This window comes from Hesperophylax consimilis, chromosome 16 (assembly GCF_061612785.1).
Source record: "Hesperophylax consimilis isolate HC1 chromosome 16, BYU_Hcon_1.0, whole genome shotgun sequence".
NCBI lineage: Eukaryota > Metazoa > Arthropoda > Insecta > Trichoptera > Limnephilidae > Hesperophylax > Hesperophylax consimilis.
This window is the reverse complement of record NC_142851.1, coordinates 28,786,470-28,810,196: the sequence shown is the minus strand read 5'-3', so window position 1 is coordinate 28,810,196 and position 23,727 is coordinate 28,786,470. Positions and strand designations below refer to the sequence as shown.

General features: G+C 34.5%; 1 protein-coding gene across 1 annotated transcript in view; it reads left to right on the top strand.

Annotated features, from left to right (window-relative positions):
* pxb (putative Hedgehog signaling attenuator pxb) overlaps nt 1-17,436 on the top strand; it is a 667,281-nt gene extending 649,845 nt beyond the window's left edge. Inside the window, exons 8-9 of the mRNA XM_089641132.1 lie at nt 13,894-14,032; nt 15,992-17,436. Of these exons, the coding sequence (XP_089497258.1) occupies nt 13,894-14,032; nt 15,992-16,600 (748 nt within the window). The 3' untranslated portion in view covers nt 16,601-17,436. The remainder of the gene's footprint in view (nt 1-13,893; nt 14,033-15,991) is intronic.
* Nucleotides 17,437-23,727: the final 6,291 nt, after the last annotated feature.

Below are 23,727 nucleotides of genomic sequence, written 5' to 3'. Positions count from 1 at the left end.
ACTCGATGTTGCCATAGTGTCGAATTTTATTATTTTTTTAGAATTTGTTGGACAGACTGTATGTTGGTCCACAATCCACGGGCGCTGGGTGCCGAAGAATCTGTGATCTGTGTACAGTCCGGTCCATTGGATGTTTACGAGGTCCATTGTATGTTATCCAGCAGAGTCACGATATCTGAATTGAATATGTTATATTTTATTCAATTCATCGCGGCCCTCCCCGCCGTATTAAAATAATAATGAAGTTTAGAGCGCCCTTTATTACCCCGTGGCGTAACGAAAACTCGGAACTGGGATGATCAAGTAAATCACCAAACGTAGGGACATAGGAACCACTTGGGGCGTCCTATGACAGAGGACGCTTCCAAAATTGGGTATCCACAAGCAGCCTATTATTTATTAATTTCATTGTAGCCGTTTGTGCATCAAAGTTTACAAATGTCTAATTTATTATTAATTAAAATGCATACATTATTATTATTATTTATGTTAATATGGCTTCTACAATCCAGCTTGAATCTATCAATTGGTGTACACTTTATGGTTTCCGGAAAAGCATTATAATATTCTATTCCTTTGTACAATAAACTGTTTTGTGTATTGGCTTTGTCATTTTTTGGTAGCCTAATTTCATTGCACGTTCTTGAATTATTTGTGAATGTTCTTGTTGTATAGCATACATTTTCTTTGAAAAGTATTTTGTTAAAAGGTTATTTTTTATTTCATGTATAAATATCATCGTATTCAAGGTCAGCATCTGTTTCACTGTTAGCCAATTTAGCTCCTTTAACGTTTTATTTATTTTTGAAAATCAATTTCGCCTGTGTGTAAAATACTAAATTAAGTGCCTTTTATCAAATAAATAAAGTAAATAACAATAAACATACTTACTTGTAATAATGTCAGGAAGTGAGCGTATTTGTGTATGTACATACTTGTAATACTATTAGGAAGCGAGCGTATTTGTGCATGTCTGTAGATACTTAGCCTTTCTTGTAAAAAATCTTTGAACGTATCATAGAATAAAATGGTTTATTTCTAGATTGTATCGTTTTGAATCTCATAATTACTTTTCCTTGTCAAGGCTTATCTGCAATAAATTAATTGCCAGCTTCGGATGCAGTAAACAAACTGACAGGACCCGGCTTTGCTCGAAAAAAAAACAAATTTTCAGTATATACAATACGTCAAATGGTTAGGTAACTTTAACAAGAGACCAACTTCAGCCAATCCTTGAATTTCTTCAACAAACTTAAAAATTAGGAATTAGAAACTTTTGATGCGTAAGAATTTAACTCTTGTTAACTTTAATCATTATCTGAACATTATAACTATCCCATTCTTAAACCTTTCAGCCTTACTAAAAAAACGTGGTGTAAGCGTGGTGTACACGGCGCGTAAGGTCAGAAGAGTGAAAAACTTGACTCATTGCCAAGGCGTTTGCTTCGTTATAACGGTCTTAAACCAGGCTCAAGGCCGGCTTTGCCACACCAACGTTGAAAAGGCGTGCAAAAATCTAATTAGTAAGACGGTCTGAATGAAGACTTGCAAGTATAAATGTACTCTAACTCTTCTACGAACTTCTCAAATCTTTTCTGTAGGTATATTATCAGAAAATATAGACGCTGAAACAGCGAAACTCTCGAACGGTAAGCGATGGCGTAATAAAATTTGCACAACTCTTGCCTTGAATTTTCTGGTCTTCGAAACTGATTTCAGCTAGCAACATAATTTATATAATGAATTATCGAGTTTTCAAAAGACTGGCAACTTTTTTCGAATATATATTTTTTTAAATGTTTCATTGAAACGAGAACTCATGGGTCACAGGCGAAACCGGATACTAAAACAGGTATTATAAATTATAATACAAGCTGTAGATTTCGCACCTTCGTTCCGTGCGAAGAAAAGGTAGCTGTCAATGTCCCGAAGCCGGCCATTTGTAAAGCGGCCACCGATTAGCGTTAATAAAAGGTTTACATTCCGCCCCGCCCCGCAGCACCGCCCAGCGGTACATCCATTTACTCTGTCAACTCTTTTTCAACGCCGTAAGTGTTCCATTTCTGTTTTCAAACTTTCAAAAGGGAACGTCAGGTTTTTTCCCGCCGAACGCGGTTGAATAGAGAACGCAACACAATGGCGGCAAAAAATGTAGAAGTCATTATCAACTGTCAAAATAGACACTTGATACTCTACGGTTGAGTGCAGGGGTCGTGAAACTCAGCACTCGTGCTATGTTTGTCCAAATAAAGCACCTATTTTAAATGGTAACCGGATAACTCATCGCACTGACGATTAAAAACAATGTTAAAAAAAGGTATAGGTATAGTCATGAAACAAAAACTAGGTTAAGGTGTGTTGAATTGTCATCGTGTTGAGTTATCGTGGAACCATTTCAAATAACTTGCGTAAGATAGGTAGGTACTAACTTACAGATTTTTCTCTGTAAGTTAGTAATACTCAAGTTTCTGTGATTATCAAACTAGCTTCGTCCAAGTGCTAGCCAAACGTCCTACCTACATGGAGAAAAAATAGTATTGATAATTTATTAAAAATCTCTTCAAATTATTGGCAATACGGTTAAAAACGGAATTGCAGGCGAATGAATTAACGACAAATTTACGTGCATTCAGAAAATATTCTGATTTTCATGAACACATTGTTCTGACATCGTGATAATATATTCGTAATTTACTAAAAGTTTATCAGAAAACCTGTTCATTCATTCTTTACGGCTTTCAATCTCGTTTTTAGCCGGATTACCAATAATTTCAAGAGATTCTTAATAAATTAGCATTTTTCTCCGTGCACCGGGCTATCAATCACCTCTACAATACTATTTAGTTTTATAGTTACGGTGGTTGAATTCAGTATAGCCTTTGTAATAGACCATAATGAATAATCGAAATTGCTTGAAATGTTGCACGGGGAAGTGCAGAGTGGAAGATACTCTCACTATCGCCATGGCGAGTCCATGAATTCGGATCTGAAACGTAGCTTGAAATGGCTTTCGTGTTTTTATGGTCAAATCTGAATAGCCAGGTACACTTCCCCTCCCCACACCTCACAACATACCCCAATTGGGGATGCCAAAGTCTAACTCAGACGATTGGGAACAGATGGGACTCTCGTGCGGTATTCGCATTTGTAATTAATGGCTCTAGCCTATTTTGTGACCATATCTGAATAGCCAGGTATTTTCTCCACCTCCTCGGCGCTTTTCCTCTTCGCTGCCATCAGCCAAAAACTCTGCATTCAACTTCCTAACAATAACATAATTCTTGGATCGAAAATTCATTGTAAAAATTCCGTTAACCTTATTTGAAGAGTTATTTCTTAGAAATTAATTAGTAGAATACGGATAAATTTTATTTATAATGTAATAAATATGTTAAACTGTAATTTTTTTTCTAATACATTTTCTAATCTAATTTTTGTCAGTATAAAATCCTGGCATCTTCTTAAAGGGCAGTGTTTATGATAGTTCGAACTACAAGACGTAGTAGATGACTCTAGTTTAGATAGACTTCAGAGCTTATACACGTATTCTTCCGGCTGCGCCACTTTGTCGTTGACGGTTTCTTCATAAATCATAACGACTTCTTCCCAACAAAACATTGTGTATTTATTTAGACCAAAACTCTTACTATTTTGCTATCAACATTTCTCGGTTGCTATAAACCTAACTGCCTACCTCGGTTCTAAACATGGAGCGGCAAACCTATATACTCGTACTATCGACATCTATCGGATAAGTCTGTAACCTCTACGAAATATCTACACTAGAGCCATCTATGTCTTATAGCTCGAACTATCACAGTTTTGATGCTAACATTATAATTTATTAACATTTTGGATGCATGCTGTTATGTTTTCTGTTAGAAATAATAAATTATTATTATATGTAATATATATGGATTATCATTCGACGACGTAGTAACATCGTCAAACTGTTTTTCTTGTCTTGTGGGGATATTTATGTATTACAATAATACGGTCCAAGGTTAGGTTACTATGGTCGCTCAAAGGGGTTAGCATAATTGAGGTCGGATATTTGATAGTATTAAGGAGACTCATTGTTAAGTTCTCCCTTGCGAGAAAGGAACCTTAAAGCTGGCCTAAGTACCATCGTCTTTTAGGCCCTTTGTCCAAATAGATATTATTATGGTCAATTTATATTGTAAGCATTTCAAATGGTATGGGTATATATGTAGTATAAACTACTTATAAAAGTCTGTGCTTGTCTACTTGTAAAGGATAAAGAATACAATATCCTTTTCATTAAAGACATAATACATAATTACGAAATGTCTACCCATATGACTCCATGCTCCATTTCATGTAGTTGCTTCTCGCACAAATTTTATGTAAAATTCTTGTTCACAGACATTGCACTTTGTGAGTGATGAAGCTTGCTCTCTCGGCAATTTAGTGACATTATAACGAATTTACATGCAGATATGTAATAATTAATGTATCAGATTTTTATTACGTTATTTTTACTATGATTATCAGATTTTCATAATACCATAACCGAAAAGGGTTTCGTAAATAAGAGATTTTGCACTTTAAAGCAGTTTTTATAGGCCTGGTACTTTATTTTTTCTGGGCATATAAAAAAAATTATCAAAAAAATACTTATTTGCGTTTAGATAGCTCAGTGTGATTAACGAAAGCGTACATCAAGTAGTTCTTATCTTATCGCCTGTTCTAGTCTCGAGTTCGACGATTTAAAGTTGTATCGTCTACATAATTTACATGACAGCAATTTTGGTTATAAATCTTTTGACGTAGCAGAGTTATGGATCAAGGTCCAATTACAACAACCACACCTTTACAATGCTGCCATACCTACCTGGTATCGTTTGGAGGAAAAGCATTAACAAGTACCTAAGTCATTCCGAAATATCTTGAAACGGGGATAATGAACAAAATATACTGCTTGGATTTAAATGCGATTTTTTTAATGTATCTTTATAAAACTATCCAAAAACGAAAACGGTTTCACCGAGCATCTCAAACACCCCAAATCGCCGCTTTACTTCTCACCTTGCAAGCAACCAAATATTAACCTAACCACGTTAACATTGGTATAAAATTTCAATTACAAAGTATAAAGGGAAATAAAATAAAATAAATACAAAAGACAAAAAGAAATGAATATTTACAATTATAAGAAAATCGATAATCTGTAGTAGTAGTGAGAACTTTAGTAAGGGACAATATAAATTTAACACTATCAGATAAACAAGGCAGTTAAAATAGCTGGATCAAAAACAAGAAATACAAAAGGTTTCACAAACATTGTATACTTTGCATATGCATGAATTGAGAGTTTTCATCGACTATGTGGGTTTCATTTCTTCTTCTTTATGTGCCGTATCAGGTCCTCCCGACGTTGGCGATCACTCTAGAAAATGTCTCTTTGTCTTGCGCTGCCCGGAATAGCTCCTCCACACTTCTAATGCCGGTCCACTCTCGTATATTTCGCAGCCAAGACATTTGTCTCCTACCAGGCCCTTCGTTGGGGTTTCATTTATATATTATATACTTTACTAAGTACATAAATTGTGGGGTAACTGTTGTTGTAATTTTAAATATAGATATACACGCCAATCACGCCAAATATACCTTAAAACACTACATTGTTGACAAAAAAAAAACAAATTTCAACATAGACAAAATATCACTCACAGACCAGTTAGACAAGAGTACAAAGAAAACATAAAAACTCCGACAGTAAATACAAGCTCTGGACAAAGACACTACCAATACCATGCTATAAAAACATTCAACAGTGTAACACTTGAAATTAAAATTGAGGAAAACAAAAATAAATTCAGACACATAATTACAAAATGGATTAAAGAACAAAAAAGACAATATTACCAAAATTTCATAACATAAAATTTAAAAAAACCTACACGTAACACACAAAACCAATATAAAACACACATCACACAAGATTATATTTAAAATGTATTATTTTCTCTTTAACTGTATTATGTAGATTATATTATAAAATGAAGGCCTCATCACGGGTAAGCCACCCAGTGAGGCCAACATTACTTGATAACTCTGAAATGTAAAAATTATTGTACCAATATAAAATAAAAATTTTAAAAAATGTAACAGCTGTACTGTATAATTATTAAATACATAATGTGTAAGTAAAGTAATGAAATCTATAATTAATATCTCGTGCGACCTCTACTGGAATATGCTCTCCAAATATGGAGACCATATTTTGCGCCGAATATAGATCTAGGTAATAGAGAGAGTACAGAGACGACAAAAAAATACCGATGGTTTTGAAAGACCGGCAATATAAAGATAGACTCAATAAACTAAGATTACCAACGTTAAAAGAAATAAGAGAAAAGGTTGACTTGATCGAGACTTTCAAAATATTATCAGGACATTACATTTGCCCTGGCATCCGAGAAATTTTCACCACTAACAAAAATATAAGTCTCCGGGTATAGGTACTTTAAAAAAATAACAAAACACCTTTTGCGTCCAATCCTAGGAAACAGCGAATAGAGTAGTGGAAGCATAGAATAAACTTCCACAACATAATATGTATCATCGATTATAATAATATAAACCAAATTGATTTTAGAGAGAAGAAAGGGTTTACTTGTTTTAAATTTAAAACAACTCAATTGCTGTTTAATTTATTGTGAAATCAGATATGCGCGTATCAGTAGAATGTTTCCTGCGTATTAAATAATAATAATTAAATAATGATAAGCACGTACGTAACCCAGCACTGCTGATACTCCAAAAATCACTCTTTAATACTTTTATCAATGTGAATCTCAAATCACGTGCGATCAAATAATTTTAATTTGCGAAATGATCGTTACCGTTATATCTATCCAAGTATTTATTTATAAGAAACAAACCGCTTATATAATACATATATGTTTACTGAGCGTAGTTAAGTACTGTTTTACTGTAAATTTGGTTTCATTCCGGGTTGAGAAGGTTGCCGTATTGGATATTACGTTTTTCTCCCGCCAGAGTTCGCATCATCGTGGTTCCTACTAGGTACGAACTGTCAAATCGGAATAATCAATATTATGGCACCTACCAGCCAGAAGAATGTTTGAAAATAGAATTGTCATTGATGTGGTGACTTTCGTGGTTCCTAGAATTGTAAGAATGCTAGGTGACGTTTATTTGAACAAATTGTAGACATGATTTCTGAGGGAATTTTGGTTTAAATTAATTAAATAAGAGAAAACATACCATACCAAAAAACGCATCTTACTCTAGAGACATAGGGGTTTTATTATACCAAAACCTTATAGTAGTAGGTAAAGGGAAGAGGACGAGGAATAAGGGATAAGGATAGAAGATGCTCCCGATAATTCCGTACTCGTGCTTTAATAGTACACGTTACTTCGGTTCGGTATTTCAGAAGGTTATTGCTAAGATTGTCTACATTTTGAAGTTAGTGTTATGTTCACTGCGCACTTATTACTGGTGTCGTTAGACTCATGGGATTCCAGCCTAAAACCTTGGACTTACCAGTCTTACCAGTCGTCTGCGCCGGAAGAAACCATTATTATTCCGTACTTGTTAAACTTTGCTATAATTGACAAGGCGTTCCACTCCCAAACGCCCAGCGATCACTCCGACGCCATTGGATCAGAGCCGACCAATGGCAGGCCAAGTTGTTGGCGTGTCTGAATAATGGAGATTGCAGATGTTAGATCAATGCCGCATAATTAAAGGGGGATCACTCACTGTGAACGTGTAATTTCGGGTAAATGAATGGTTCATGCTGGTGTTGGTCGCATTGTATTCTCGAACGACACCTATTGTTTGAAAAACGAACGTTTTATTCATTGCACAGCGTGGTCTTTACACGAACTTCAAATACATACTTAGGCCCCATTAGAATATACATAAGTTGTCATGGTGTAATTATGCCGTTGAAGTATATATACTCATTCCTCATACACGCTTTGAGCCAAATCTCGTCGGGGGCCCTAGTACAAGCACATCGATAAAAGTTTCGAGTCTTCCACACAATTACTCGTCTTATGTATCTTATTTTTTTTTGTTTTTTGACAACCGCCTTAAAATGTTTTATACAAGATACTTGTTATTAACAAAATAATTTTAAATAAATTTTGTGTATTTATTTAAAATACACAAAAATGTAAGTTTTTTTTCATATGTTCAATAATGTCATTATTCAACTTACAAAAACCTGTTTATTTTAACTTCTAGAAAAACTTAAAACTGAAAGGCAGTTCTACAAATTAAACTTGATAACTTATAAATTAATTTAATATTTGAAATTATTAGCAGCTGGGCAAATTTTTTTGAGAAATTATTAAACATAAGGTACTGATTTCGATTGTTTGTGATGTGAATACTCCTCACATTTGCTTAGAAATTAAAAAAAAAAAGTGGGTGTGTCAAGCCTACGCAAGACAGAAGTGAAACTTCTTTTGTTAAACCGTATGAACCACAATCAATTACGTATTTCACTCGTATTACACTCACGACGCAGTATACTAACCAAGCAGCTGATGCTTGGCGTGGCGCAGTTCGCTGGTGTCTGAGAGAGAGGAAAGAAGAGAAGAGAGAGAACGTTCGTGAGCGGCTCCCCCACCTCAACAAGCGCATATGGTGAGAGAGGGACAGTGAACGGTGAGCGGTGGTGGGGGTACCCGCATTTTCGTGTCGATCCTGACTCGGTTTTACTCCGTCCATCGAAAATCCATTACGCGCCTAAAGAAGTTTCACTTCAAAAAATTGACTGAAATCAGAAAAACGATAAAGTAGGTACCTATAATCAGAAATACATTATATTTAATTCTAAATTTGATATGTGTATTTCTTTTGTTTTGCTTAAATTTAGACAAATGATTTTTCAAGCTTACAAACCAACGGTAAATTTCTGATTTCTCCCTGATTCATCAAAAAAATATGTTATTAGGTTATAAAGAAATTTGTTTGTTTTGAAAGTCCTTGTGATCGATCTTAAGGCAAATATTTTATAAATATCAAAATATCATCATACAATCAAAATATGTATAATAATCCCATGATTTTTCACTGATTTATGCTATTATTAACTAAAAAGGTCCGAATACATCTCGTACATAATGAATGTATAGATATTATATCTTATATTATTATAAAAAAAATAATTTATCAGTTGGATAGCCTTGATCTGTTAATGTTAATTCACTTTCATACTCTTACAATTATTAGTTCAAGGTGTATGTATTATTGTGACATTTATGCTAAGGTTTCAGATTACAATTCTGTTATCAATAGATTACACACCATTAACTCTTGTGCTATGTTAGCTAATGTTTTAAATGTGCCTCTATTGAAGTTTAAAGCTGTACAAATTAAACATTTTAAAAGTGCATATTTTAACGAGGTCACTGTTTCTTTTTCATTTATTTCATAACTTTGTATTAGTGTATAATAGTTTTTTCTTTTGTCTTGGTTTATTATATACATTGTGAACTATCATGTATATAAATGGCACTTGTGCGGTTAATTCCAAATAAATAAATAGATTATTTTGGTGTTCTAAGATCCTTTACATGTATTACAGTAGCCTAAAACTTTTAAAACATAGCTTCTATACATGTCACAAAATGATACAATACCGCGTGTCTTCGTGTAGACATCTCTCTAAGTGACTTTTAAAACAAAACCCATCTAATCGTGTTTCAAAGTGGAAATCAATATATTTTCGGAGATAAATTTATTGACGTGTAATACGCAATCTCCTAACACGAAATCGCTTCCATTTAGTCACCTTACAACACCTCGGGGGCCACTTTCACGGTTTCTTATGTGTCCAACACTCATTAGGTCCTGTAATGTTGAACATAAAAAAGGGCCCCAAAATCGTTCAAGCAAAATTTAACTGATATTTATCGAACGGGGAGCTCTGTGGTTGTGAAACTTGAACATTTTCTGTCTCAAATTTTAAAATCAATTCGACTATTTTCTGTTTCCATTTCCGTAAAACATTTGTTTATCCTTCCAGGAATAGTTTAGTAGGTAATCTGCCTACTTCGCTACTAAGGACGGGTTGTTTCGAAGAATTTGAACAATACATCAAATTTCAACGTTAATTTTCTAACGAATGATTTTTTCAGGTTCTGTTTTTATTTCAGTTCTGTCAAGCAATTAGCCAATAATTATACAATAACAGAACTTGAATAGGACTTTCACAGAACCCGAAAATGAACGTTGAAATTTGATGAATTGTTCAAATTCTCCGAAACAACCCGTCCTAAGAAATTTCCAAATTTTTCAAATATTCAGTTTTGAAAAATAGATAGGTACCTAACATTAGCTATTGTTTTGCTGTTTTTTTACATTTAATTGGTTTATGGTCAAACGGCTGACCTAGATATTCTAGACATAAAATACTGTGCTATTTTCATGATGCCAGAGCTTATGTACCTCTCCATAACTTCTAATATTCTATTCTTACATTATAATAATATTTTTTCGAAAATATATATTTTTTTTTTTACTTTTTTTAATTTTATACGTAGCAGCTGTCTCCGTGCCATGTTAAAAGTAAAGTTTTTTCTTTAATGTTCTTTTTTATCATGGAATCCAGTTCAATTCCTTAAAATTATGAAGTGAAAACCATGCTATAAAAATTATTTAAAAATATCACAACATATTATTATCACAGAATTGTGTAAAATAAACGCCTTATATCAAAGAATATATCATCAATAAAATTCACACTTCAAGAGGAAACTACAAGCCGAAAATGTCTATAAACTTGGTATACCTTATATTGTAGGTAATAGGCATTAAAATCGCTTGACAAACGGAGTCTAGAAACGTTCAATTTCAAGTACAAAACTGGTTTTTATTTATTTTCTAAATAATTTTACAAAAAAGCAAAAACGTTAACTAGGTGAAACTGTCACAGACAATCTCAGCTACAATATTGTTTTTTTTTTAAAGTTGTTTTCTTTACGCGTTCATACATTTCTATTGAAAAAATATTGTTTTTTTAGGTTACATTTATGTTTTTATTGATTAATTTATTTTATTTGTATTTTACTCAAGCGAAACGATAGGCAATCCTTCAACTTATCGAAAACATATTTTTTGGTATTCATAATGTACACCAATTCGTTATAAAGATTAATCAAGCTCAGCACCACTGCATGTATTTAGGTGTGAGATGGTATAATATATTATTGTCCAACAATAAAATTAATATAACCGAAACTTTGATATATGAACAATTCCAAATAAAATTAGCTCCCTAAAATTGGATAGTGATATATTGTACCCTTAATGTACGTTTAATTTATCTATACTATCTAGCATTTAAAAAAAAATCTATGGCCATTGTTATATGTTTTCTAAATATAATTCTGCGTATATTGAATTACGTTAATTTGTATGTTGAATTACTTTTGTAGTTATCTAACAAGTCTTGGAATATTATTTACACATCGCCTTTTAACAATTATTTTATTTTTGTATTTAAATACTCCTTCCGTAAACACGAGCTCCTAGATCTCACCTTATGGAGTAGTAGAATAATTGTGAAAGATATATCTATCAACTAGTAATGTTTGCTCTGAGTCGTCAAGCACTCGAAAGCAATCAATAGAATTGTTCTTTCTTCTGCTCGTACAATATTTTATCTGGTAGCAAACATTCGAAAACTAGGCTTCTAGGCTAAGCACCTATCCGTAGAATCAACTTCTACTCGTAAAAAAATAAATAAATAAAGAATCATTGCGTTTCAGTGTCTTCTCTATATGATTACATGTCGGTAGCATGGAACGATTGCATTGCTATCTTGTGATCACAATCTTTAATTAAATATAAAATATTTAAACCAATATTTGTTGTGCACGACTGACTGATTTCTTTAAGGTTAATCAAATTTGAAGGATTCTGCACCATATGACACAGATATAGAAATAGCTATTAGTAACCTTGATAATATTGTTTATTCTGAATATGAAATATGAGATAAACAAAAATGACACCAATTGGGTCCTAATGGCCGAGTGGTTAGAGGCGTTGTCCCGCTAAGACAGAGGTCCTGGTTTCGATTCCTTTTATTTTTGTCTTGATATGTTTCGTGTAGATTTATTATCTTTTTTCAATGATATATATATTTAAAGTGACTACTTTGTTGCACAAATAAAATGATTCTGTATATTCCCGAACATGCCCATATCAGTATTGTTGACTTTGTGTTATTTGGTTCTCTCATTCAGGTAACCATTGATAACATTGGCGATCAAAAATAGATTTTTTGTTGCAGTAGAAATGCGATCTTATCACCGAGTTTGTCTGCAGTTGATACCGTGAACCCAAAAATGTTTTTCTCTGTAACGAACCTCTGATAACGTGGCTTTAACCACCGCTAATTGTGTCGTCTCCATCATCATTATGTAACGCAAACTTATTTTTTTACCTGAAATCCTTAAAGCGCCTGAATCAGTTAATGTGGTGTCTACTGTCTGCGTCACTTTGTAATGCACTGGTTCCTCTATTCTTATACTGTATTTTTCTTCTTGTGGAAATTCTGAAGATCTTGTCGCACTACTGGTGTACATGTTACTAAGAAGGAAGCTACTGGTAAAAAGACAAGAAACAAAAGAAGACATAACCATTTAAACCAGTCGGCCTAATCATGCTTTGGGGATCAGGAGAGAGGCACGAAATGAAAGAAGGTGTTGAAGGTCACATGTGTTTATTGGTGAGTCAGGTAGCCGTGAGTCAGTTGCCGTGACGAGGAGATGATGTAGGACAGAAGAATACACCGGATGCTGGCTGATGATGGCAGGTCAGGCGCGGGTCAGTGAGTCGACGCCGGGCGCTGGTGACCGGGACTCGATGGAGGTCAGGCACTGGCGAAGAACGTAGGTCTTCAGGCACTCCAGTGCTGACGAGACGGCCGAAGGTGCGGCGGACCTTGTAGGCGGTTGAGCGGGAACGGCGTGACCAGTGAGGATGCTGCGTTTCCTCGTGGTGGTCATGGTTGCGTGGAAGAAGCGCTGGTCAGAGACGCTGGAACCAGGGCGCTTGTAATCGGAGTAGTGCTTGCCAGGAACGGCGATCTGGACAAGGCACTAAGATGATGTCCCGATAGAGTCCATGATGGTACGGGCGAAGCCGGGTATATGTCCTTCGCGCTAGTAAAATTAGCGCGGTTGATCACTCGTTGAGCCTTGTAGACTGACGGCTGATAGATAGATAACTGACTGACTGACTGACTCGCTGCGTCGGGCTTATTTATACTACACCGCCGACGGTAGCAGTAGGTAGATGGATGGCAACTAAATTCTAGGCACTCGCACAAACTGTGTGTTTCGGGAACCTTCGATAGCGCGGCAATTATGCATAGGCCGTAGACTCGAACCTTCTGGCGAGTTCTCGTAATGTGTAAGACCGAGCGATATTATTGTTGTCGTTAGACAAGTAGGTCTCGTAGTACGTAGATCACTTTGTTTACGTTGCGGTTTGGACTGCAGGTACATAATTCGGGAGTAGGTACTAAATAGGTCGAGCGGTTTATTATTAATTATTTAATGTAGATTTTTCTTGACGCTACAATGCAATATCTCTTATACATTTAGACATAAGTTCATTACAACTAATGATTGAAAATTTTCCATGAACGACATGTAACAAAAATGGGGATTTCAACGCCAAGATCGTATGGAGTTCTCAATTAAGTGCACATTTTTGCACGAGTGTGTTTTAAGTCTATCACCGGATTGGCCACACAATTTCAAAAGAAGCATTCTAACTGAAGTAGACTTTCACTTGCAGTAGACTAACTAATTCCCAATTTATTTGCTTATCTAAAAATCGCATTTATATTAATGTTTGTTTTCTTTTTTCCAGACACAAACGGAAGGTGGCGAACCTGTTCCCTTGCAAGAGCGCCGCGAGGGGAGTACCACCGCCCGCCCCGGCTGCCCTTTACGAAGACCTCGCGGACCTTGCAGACCTCTCACACAGACCTCCTGACTCACAATTAGAGGTAAATTTTATATCAATCACTATGCCAACTGCCACTTTTGTATCATACCATGTCTACTATCATTAGACCAAAATTTAAGGCTGAAAAAAACATTATCTTTGTTATAAGAAGCTAATCCTCAAAGTAATCCTCAAGAAACCCTTCACGTATCCAACAGAAACACTATTTACAGATTTTGGGGTGCCCCAAGTAGAGGATATATTCAAGAAAAATGCATTTATCCAAATTTATAAATATAATATAATCAAAAAATTTGAAACCCACCTTTCTAAAAGATAATACAATATCAAAATTCCAAAATGTAATACCAAACAAATACAAAATAACTACACCTATTTATGAATAAAATATTTCAACAACCTACCGATTGAAATAAAGAAATTAAAGGATATTAACATACTTAAACTAAAACTGAAGTTACACTTTCAGAAATAATTAACTAAATAATTTCCTGTTTTTCCCTTTATTGATATTTATTATCAGTCTATACTCATCTCCACTGTATTTAGATGTTGTCTCTTCATACATTGTTCCTATTATATAATATATATACTTATCAATAGCATAATGTTATTCTATTTTTTCTTATAATTAGTGTAACTCTCTCGGCAAGCACAAGAACCAGTTTCTTCATTGGTGAGATTGCGAACATAAATATATTTTTAACCATATATGTACTCATAAATATCCTTATTACGCATGTCTGCTAAAAGTGACTCCTCTGATATCAGTTGACGAAGGTCAATTATTTTTTAAATCCATCTATTTGATTTCACTTTTGTTTTCGGTAATGAATAAATGCAAATCTTGGAAGCGGAAATTAAACCACTTCCTGACATCCGGTCGTGCTGAAACTCGGTAGATATAGTCGTTGGCGATGACAATGCCAAGTAAGAGGATTTGGTAGCAATCACAAATACACAGGCGGACATGTACGCATTTCTCTGAAATAATATAATATACGAAATAAATGTCGGTCCTACCCGATCGCCATTTGGCGAGGTTGGTAGAGTTTGTTCAATCCTCAGTCCAACCAAAAAAAAAGGTTTGAATTATGATGTGTAGTAAAAAAAAACGTTTTTTTGGAGTTGATTGTTTTACTAGACTTGCGAGGTTTGCGAGTAACAACTGTTTTTAACTTATTTTTCGTCATCTAGCTTCGTTTTGCTACTTTCTTACGTCCTCTTGCTCAACATTTTAAAAGCAACATTTTTCGCTAACTATGGTGGTAGTAGGAGATTTTCAAATATTGTCATGTTATTCGTAACACGGGAACGTTTGTCTTTCTTCAAAAATAAATAATAAAAACAAAATAATACCAATGCGCTTATTAGATTTCCGCCCGTTGTTATTTCGAAACTAGGCCGCCGAAGTTATCTTTCAACGGGCAAACAAAAGTTAATCTCCCTTATCTCGTGAAGGAGGAATTTCATTACGTGAACAAGTGGATACCCACATACTACCTAGTGCCTGCTGCTTGCTGTGAGTCAACTGTTATCCAACAGAATTACGCATATCATAAAGATCCCCGAGGTGACTAATTTGTTTCAGACTTTTCAACTCCTAATTTGTTATCTGTACAATATCGGTTACCTAAAGCCATGTCGCTGATAACTCCGTTATTCGTATCTCCGCGAAACGCACCGTTTACGTGAAAGGGAGAGAGAGAGAGAGAGAGAGAGAGAGAGAGAGAGAGAGAGAGAGAGAGAGAGAGAGAGAGAGAGAGAGAGAGAGAGAGAGAGAGAGAGAGAGAGAGAGAGAGAGCAGAACTATGAAATATTTTTCTCCATGCTAACAATTTTAACCTGAAAACTAACTTATATTAAAATATTTTTTACAAATCTGGTACCTACTCACCACATTCAAAATTTCTGCTTATGCATACATTCATCAATCTTCAGTAATCTTCTTTTGAACGCTTACTACGTAGTCTTAAATTTTGTGTTTTGTTTGTTTCAGATGCTGGACGTAAAGCTCGGTACGCACTTTCCCAGCGGCTACCCCGTGTCGCGCAGCCCCCCTGTCTTTCTGCGCTCGTCGCCCGGCCCGGAACCCTACCGGCCCCGCGAGCACGAGCCCGTGTACGAGGAGCTGCACCGCCGCCGCGGGGACCCCAACGACAGCGACGGAGACTTCGCAGGAGACGAACTCAGTCTGGCGGGGGAACTACCCCCGGCCCCCTGCATCTCCACCATACACCGCGAGGTCTCCAGGAGGCCCAGGGGCAGACCGCCGACCTCCCTCCCCCACCAGAGAAAACCGCAACAACGCCCGCATAACAGAGCGGCTGAGTTCCACGAAGGTTTACTCCTTGACGCGTTATTAAGGCTGTATCCTACTGTAGGAACTGTTGGAGCGCCAAGAGCGCAAGCCTGGGACAATTGCGCCCCCCATCGCAGGATGCCTTGTGATGCCCCTTGTGCCCCTTGTGCCCCGTGCGCGCCCTACGGCCCCTGCCCCCCCACAGCCTGCAGCAGAGACTCTCTAGGATCCGACTCGGGATATAGCAATACCACTGGCGGTACAAGAGCCAGCTCTAGAGCAAGGAGAGACATGAACTTTTCTTAATTTAAGTGACGCAAAGACTCCTTCGAATCTAGTGTGATTTTGTGAAAATTTGCGAAATTAGAGGGTTGCATATGGAGCAACGTGGTAATGTACATAACATGAACACAGTGTGCACAATATAGAATCACTTCATCGTATTGTTAGAAGTGAACATATTATAGAACTTCACCAAATAAGTATCAATCTGCGTGATTTTAGAGTTTATTTGTATCTAACAGCCTTTTAATTGTTCATTTAGATCCAGTTGTCTCGCGGAAAATGTAAATGTAACATTGTCACCAAATGGCCACTCAGTGCCATTTTATTTATTTGTTCACATTTAAAAGGTCTCAGTCAAACTTCAATTCTCAGTGCGTTTCGACCTTTCTATAAAATTGTAATAAGCTGACATAATAACATGATAGTTGTCCTTCTGCTGTTCACAATTTGTTCAACAACTGAAACCTTTAACGTAACCGTAACCTTTCAACTGTCAAAAAAATGGCGCTAAATGTTGATCACAGGTGAATTTCTGCGAAACAACTACACTCCTTTTTGTTTTGTGAGGAGTTTTAGAAGGTCTGATGGTTTCGATGTATCTTCTTCTAATTCGCAATTTTCACTCCAACTGTCAATCTTCGTGTAAATATTAAAATCTTGTAATATAATTATTATATTTTGAAGTGCTGTGAAAATTTTTCATTAAAACTTTAATTTAATTAATAGCTTAGACAAAATAATTAATAGATCAAATAATGTTCGACAAAGCTGTAAGCTGAGTAATTATAGATTATAATAGAAATTGAAATTCGAAACTAAAACGCAAAAACTACCATAAGCAAATTTGTAAAATTAATTTTCACGTTCAGTTTAGAATAATACTTTTTTATTAGAAATATCGATAGATTCACAAAAAATACATTTTTATGTTGTTTTTTACATTAAATGTAAAACAATGTGTACATTTTTTAACACTTTTGATTTAATCATTTAAAGGAATAATTTTAATGTAATTTTTAGTCATTATAATTCTTGTAAAATATAAATATTGTATAAAAGTTTTTTGTATGACTTTGTATAGTGCCTATGTAATAAGAACCTTCTTTATTTAATCTAAAAATAACGTCAATTCGTACAAACTTTGTATTTATTGTTTTTTATTGGTTACTCGATCTTACTTTTAGCTTAGCACAAATTTAATGCTTATCACTGAAGATATAATTTCGTTGATACCATTTTTATCAGTACGATTAACCTTGACATGCCTTCAAACGTATGAAAGTATCAAACATATTGAATTAGTTAATGGTTAATGCCATTATTCGTTGGTTTTCCTTAGATGCTGAAATAAAATATATAAATTTGATGTGACAAAGTGGTAATTTATTTCTGAAAAGTGATTGTTCTCTCCAATTAATGTCTTTTCAACAATTTAAAAAAAGTAATCAATATACCCACCAGTTAAAAAATAAATTAGTCACATTATTTATAAATACTTTTTTAGACTTTTTTTTAGTGTCCGTTATTAATATCCTACAAATTTAGGACCAGTTGTTTGACCTTGGGTATAACTTTACTAAAGAGGTGGTAAAAACATCATGGTCGATTACTAGTCAAAATATCGTTTATTGAATTCATTCTAATCTTGAAAACCCTCAATTTTAACGGTTTTAATTTCCATTGATTAATGGCCAGTTCTTTGGCAAACCTTTTCATTTGGCGTCGACACAAATTTAAATTTGGAACATCCCGTTAAACTCAGATTCAAATTTTTTGATGACCGTTATTCTTAATAAAAAAATTATATAAAATTTAAATAACGCTAACGGATCGAGGCGCTCAAATGCCAAAAAGTTTAAAAATGGCGCTGAATGCCGATTTGCGAAGATGTCAAATAACTGGCCCTTAACTAGTATACGACTGACCTTTAATTTTTCTAAAACAGTTTTAACATTTTTCAAACTTCACTTCACATAATGATAATTAAAAAGTATATTTACTTCATAACGCACAGAATAGACATAATACATATGTCACATCTCACAGTCCACTTTTGTACCATATTTCCTGATACTGTTAATAATATTTCGTAGAAGCCTTATCAACATCATTTCAAAATGTACTTATATAATTATTAATGAAGAAAATATTTAAATCATCTTCCTTAGCAAATGACATCATATTTTTCTTTGTTTGTGTAATTTGTTTACCTTATCTGATCCACAAAAGACTCTTCAATCAATTACATATCCATATAATCCCGTTATTTATTAAATTTTCAAAATCAACGATAAGGAATCGCAATTAGAGTTGAGACCCAATATTAAATTACACCGGTACATTGCTTGCTTTCAACATGTTCTTGTTATTTGAAATTTAAATAAATACTTTTTTTAATACATCATGAATTAATGCAAATGTTTGATGTAGAAATTAACCCACTTTCCGACATCGGATCGAGCTGTAACTCGGCAAATAGACTCATTGTCGAACGCTTTATCATTTGAAAAATTAAAAACTTCGAAATTTAAAATAATACCTTCTAAAATTAAGACAATGCAATCTATCAAATACTTGCATACACACGCAGATATGTGAACATTTCTCTGAATTTTAATGACATTGAAGCAGCTAATGGAAGAAAGAAATTTCGGTCCTACCCAATCTGGATTTGGCTCAGTTGTTAGCGTGTCTGTCTCCAGTCTCTGGGGAGGAAGTTTCAATCCTCAGTCAAACCAATAAAACATGTATTTTAGTAAAAAAAAAAACTAACTTATTTGAATATTATGTTTTCGAGTGTAAGCACTAACTTGTTGTCTTTCTTGTTAAAAGCAATAAGCAGGCTTAAACAAAAAAGGCTGTTTCTCAGTGACATTTGCAAGGATACCACTGACTGAAGTGAATTGAATTCACCTCATTCTTGTGTTGTGTTGTGTGGGTCAACTCTAATTGTGTAACAAGCTACAACATTAACAATATATTATATCTTAATAATATTATTTTGTAAATCAAAAGGTACTCGTTTTTAATGTAAATTCTTTTACCAACCAAAATAAATTAATCTTTTGTATAATTTGTATATTTCATTATCTTTTAGTATTTTCGTTGTGTTTTTTTTGTTTTATATACTCAAAGCGAAATTACTATTGTAGGTCTCTGTAAAAATGTATCATCCAAAATGTAAATATACTTTTTTTAACTTATGAAACCTATAAATATCTAGCATACTAAACTATAGTAAGGAGATGGTTGTGTGGACGTTATCCAAACTGAAAATAAAGTTTTTTTTAATTAAAATGTATGTGTCTTTAAATTTTCCTTATTCCTCCTAAAAATAACATTTTTAGCCAATATTTTAGGCAGCGTTACATTGTCAATTCTGTCTTTGTTTTGCTCTTGTTGTCTGCTTTATCTGTCTTGCGGGGTAACCGTTTTGCTCGAATGGCGCGTATACACTTGCGAGCCGAACATGTGTAAACGCGCCATTATGTATCGGTTAGCGTTATTTATTTATGTATTTTATATTATACTTCCATATGATATATATACATAATAATTTAGTGGAACAGAATAAAATAAAAATTTAAAAAAATTAAATAGAACACATGCAAAAGAATAATTAAAACTAACATTGATATGTATTGAGACTATGCCATCTCTAATTGGGGTATGTTGTGAAAAAAAAGACGAAGAAGAGGAAGGTGGGGGAGTACCTGGCTATTCAGATCTGGTCACCAAACACCGCTGAAGCCATTTGAAACAACGTTTAAATTCTGAATGGTGGTCTTACACCAGGGCGATACTGAGAGTACCTTCCACTCTGGAACGCGCAAGTACTAAATATTATTTTAAAAGAATTAATTTGGAAATATCACAAATTCATCATATAAAATTTCCTTGCGCACGCCGGGATTTGAACCCGCTACCTTCGGTTGCTATTCAATAATAATAATAATAATAATATATATTTATTAATTTCTGACACAATTACAAATTAGGGTTTAATGCATATAAGAAATTAGGTTATATATTTTTTTTACTTTTAAAAGATTGTTTTTAAATATTTATACATAAAAAAATAAATTTCAAGAAATGTGGAATTTCCAAAAAAAAATTCAGGCAGTGGTGAAAGATCTCGTCAATGTGGAGAGACTCTTTCAAGAATCAGAAGAATTTCCCTTCTGAATCTCTTCTCACTGACGCCAAATATATCAATCTCGGAGGAGATTTGGTTCAGGAGCAATAACTCTTCAATAAAGAACCATTGGCAGGTTAGATCTGCAGGTAGGAAGATAAAATAATCTATGATGACGTTGTCTAAGATAGTCATCTGGAACATAGAGACTCACGCGCTCCAAAATGGCTGAGTTCTCAATATAGCCTCGCAGCAGTCTGAATAAGTGGGTAGCGGCATACCCCTCCCTTCTGAGCTGCAGGGAGTGAAGTCCCAGCATGCCCAGAAGAAAGTTCATCGGGTAGAGCCATGGATAGTGGCCGTACTCCCTCATGTAGAGAAATCTTAGAAACCTCAAGAGCCTTACCTCTCGACCACGGAGGCCGTGAGTACCGCACAAGAGTCTCAACTGCTCCTAACCGTCTGTAGCCAGTGAAACTATGGCGTAACTAATTGAGGTGTGTTGTGGGGCTAGTTGAAAGGGGAAGGAGATGGAGAAGAGGATGGTGGAGAAGTACCTACAGCGTGACGTATTCTCTTTCCAACACCGTTTAGTTCATACTTCTCATCATAGTAATTGTAATTGTTCATATTACTCCCGAAATTAACAAATTATTTATTTATTTATTTTGTAAGAAACAAACAGCTTTTATACAGGGTGTATCGGCACGTACCCGACAAACTTTAACCAGCTAATCCTTAGCATATTTGGAGTAAAAAATCTTATGTGCACTTTGCTGTCCGGTAACGTTTTTTTTAAATAAAAAATTTAATATTCATATTTTCACCACATGTCACCACTGTTTTATCCTTTGTCAAAGTTTGAAAACCCATCTGGCAATATTTTATTCGAATTCCGTTGAATAATGCACGTGTGTACCTATATTGGCGCACTTTTACAATCACGACGAAATGGCACGGCACCATTCGTCTCATTTTTAACTATTATTAATTAGTGTGTGCGAAAGAGCGAAGACGCTTTTCGACATACTTGCTTATAACAGCTGTTGAACACGAAAAGCAAAGCCAATGACAGTGGTGTAGTGTGGAAATTTTTATTTTTTTTGTTTTTAATTGAAAAAAAAATACTACCGGACAGCAAAGTGCCCATAACATTTTTTACTCCAAATGTGCTAAGGAATAGCTGGTTAAAGTTTGTCGGGTTAGTGCCGATACATCCTGTATAATATACAATTATAGATATAAATATACAAGTTAACTGATGTCTAGCCACAGAAGTTTCTTATGTTAAAGTGCATTAAAAATGAAGTTTTAGTATCTTAAAATTAATTTGGTGTTAGGAAAGGGAGAGGATGGGGAAAATAGGAAGAGGGTAGGAGATGCTCCCGATACATTCCATACTCTTATATTAATAATCGATTGTACGCATTACTTCATATCGATATTTCTTTAGGTTATTACCAAAAATGTCAATGCTGTAAAATTTTGTATTATATTGTGCACATATACCAGGAATTGGGGAATTTTTTCTAATGTTTGTTCTACAAGAGGGTAGATAAAATAAATCAGATTGTCGGGTTGATCTAGACGGAATATGAAGATTTATTATCCTGGGAGGTTAAATTAAATGTCATTATTTTTAAGCTTATTTCATAGAGTTTTATTCGTAATAAAAGATCTGCATCATAAATCATTAGTATTCCTTATTTTTCTTTAATACCACGACTTTAAGCCAGTGACAGACAACGCTATAAGCGCGCTATAATTTCAGCATATTGCTATAAATATTCCCATTGTGATTGTATGGCTAGCGGATATGCTGAAATAAGCCAAGCCATTCAGCCCCATCATGGTGACGAAATATATTTTCTATCTAACTATCATTTATTGTTGGGACACCGTAATGACTGAGTGTTTTATATTGATTTTCAAAGTATGTTTATCTTACCCACACTGATTAGCCTAATTAGGCCAGTCAATCAGAAATTTTAGGTTTCGTACTAGCTTCATGTTAAATTTCATATAATAGTTTCATGTTAAATTTCATATAATAGTTTCATGTTTAAGGTGTGTATGCAATCAGTCATCCGATAAAATAAATTTTACTGGTTTCGCTAAATAACTGTTTGCTGCCTTATAGTAGAGATAAGCGAACATCTACTATTCATTTATTGTTTATGCTTTGATTATAAAATTATTTTTTTTATTAACGCCCTTTTTCGCGGCTTTTACATGAGAATATTATGAAATTTACATTATTTATTGTACATAACTGAATTGCTTCATTAACAACATTTTATATTTGTTTAAACATAAATTGAAGATGTCCACTGACTTGGTATAATTGTTTCCCTCCATTAGTATTCTGGGCAAAGATGAATACATATGCTAGTTAGTCCTAGAATTTCTGCACTGAAATAAATCCTGACTTCTAGTATTACGTTGTGGAATCCGAAAGCTTATCAATTCTATCAATACCGGACTATCAACTAAATCGTCATGATCAGTGATTGTTCGTGACTTTTGGATGCACTAGAGTGCTGATATTACAAAAAATTGCATTATTGGTGTTGTAGCTGAAACGATTTTTTTTTTATGAAAATTTGATTTATGTATGAAAATTTTCAGGAAATTTCTTTTTGGCCGCACGGATTTCCTGAAAATCGTCGTAAAAAAATAATAAATCATTTGCAGCTATAATAATGAAATATAATAATATATAAGATTATATATTTATTAATTAATTCTACATAATACCAAAAATGCCATTTTTTGTAATATTAGCACTCCAATACAGTGCAACCACTGGTCGTGATTAATTTTAGGGTCGTTATGCCATGTTGCGCTATAAACTTCTTTAGCCAACTTTCGGACAGCGTCAAGGGAACCAAGGAAGTCAAACCGTGTTGCTCGTCTTAATCCTATTAGGGCCGGTATTTCAGTGTGATAATTAGTGAAATAAATCTGATTCCTAGTGTTTAAGGGGAACAAACTTACATTTAAATTTGAGTCC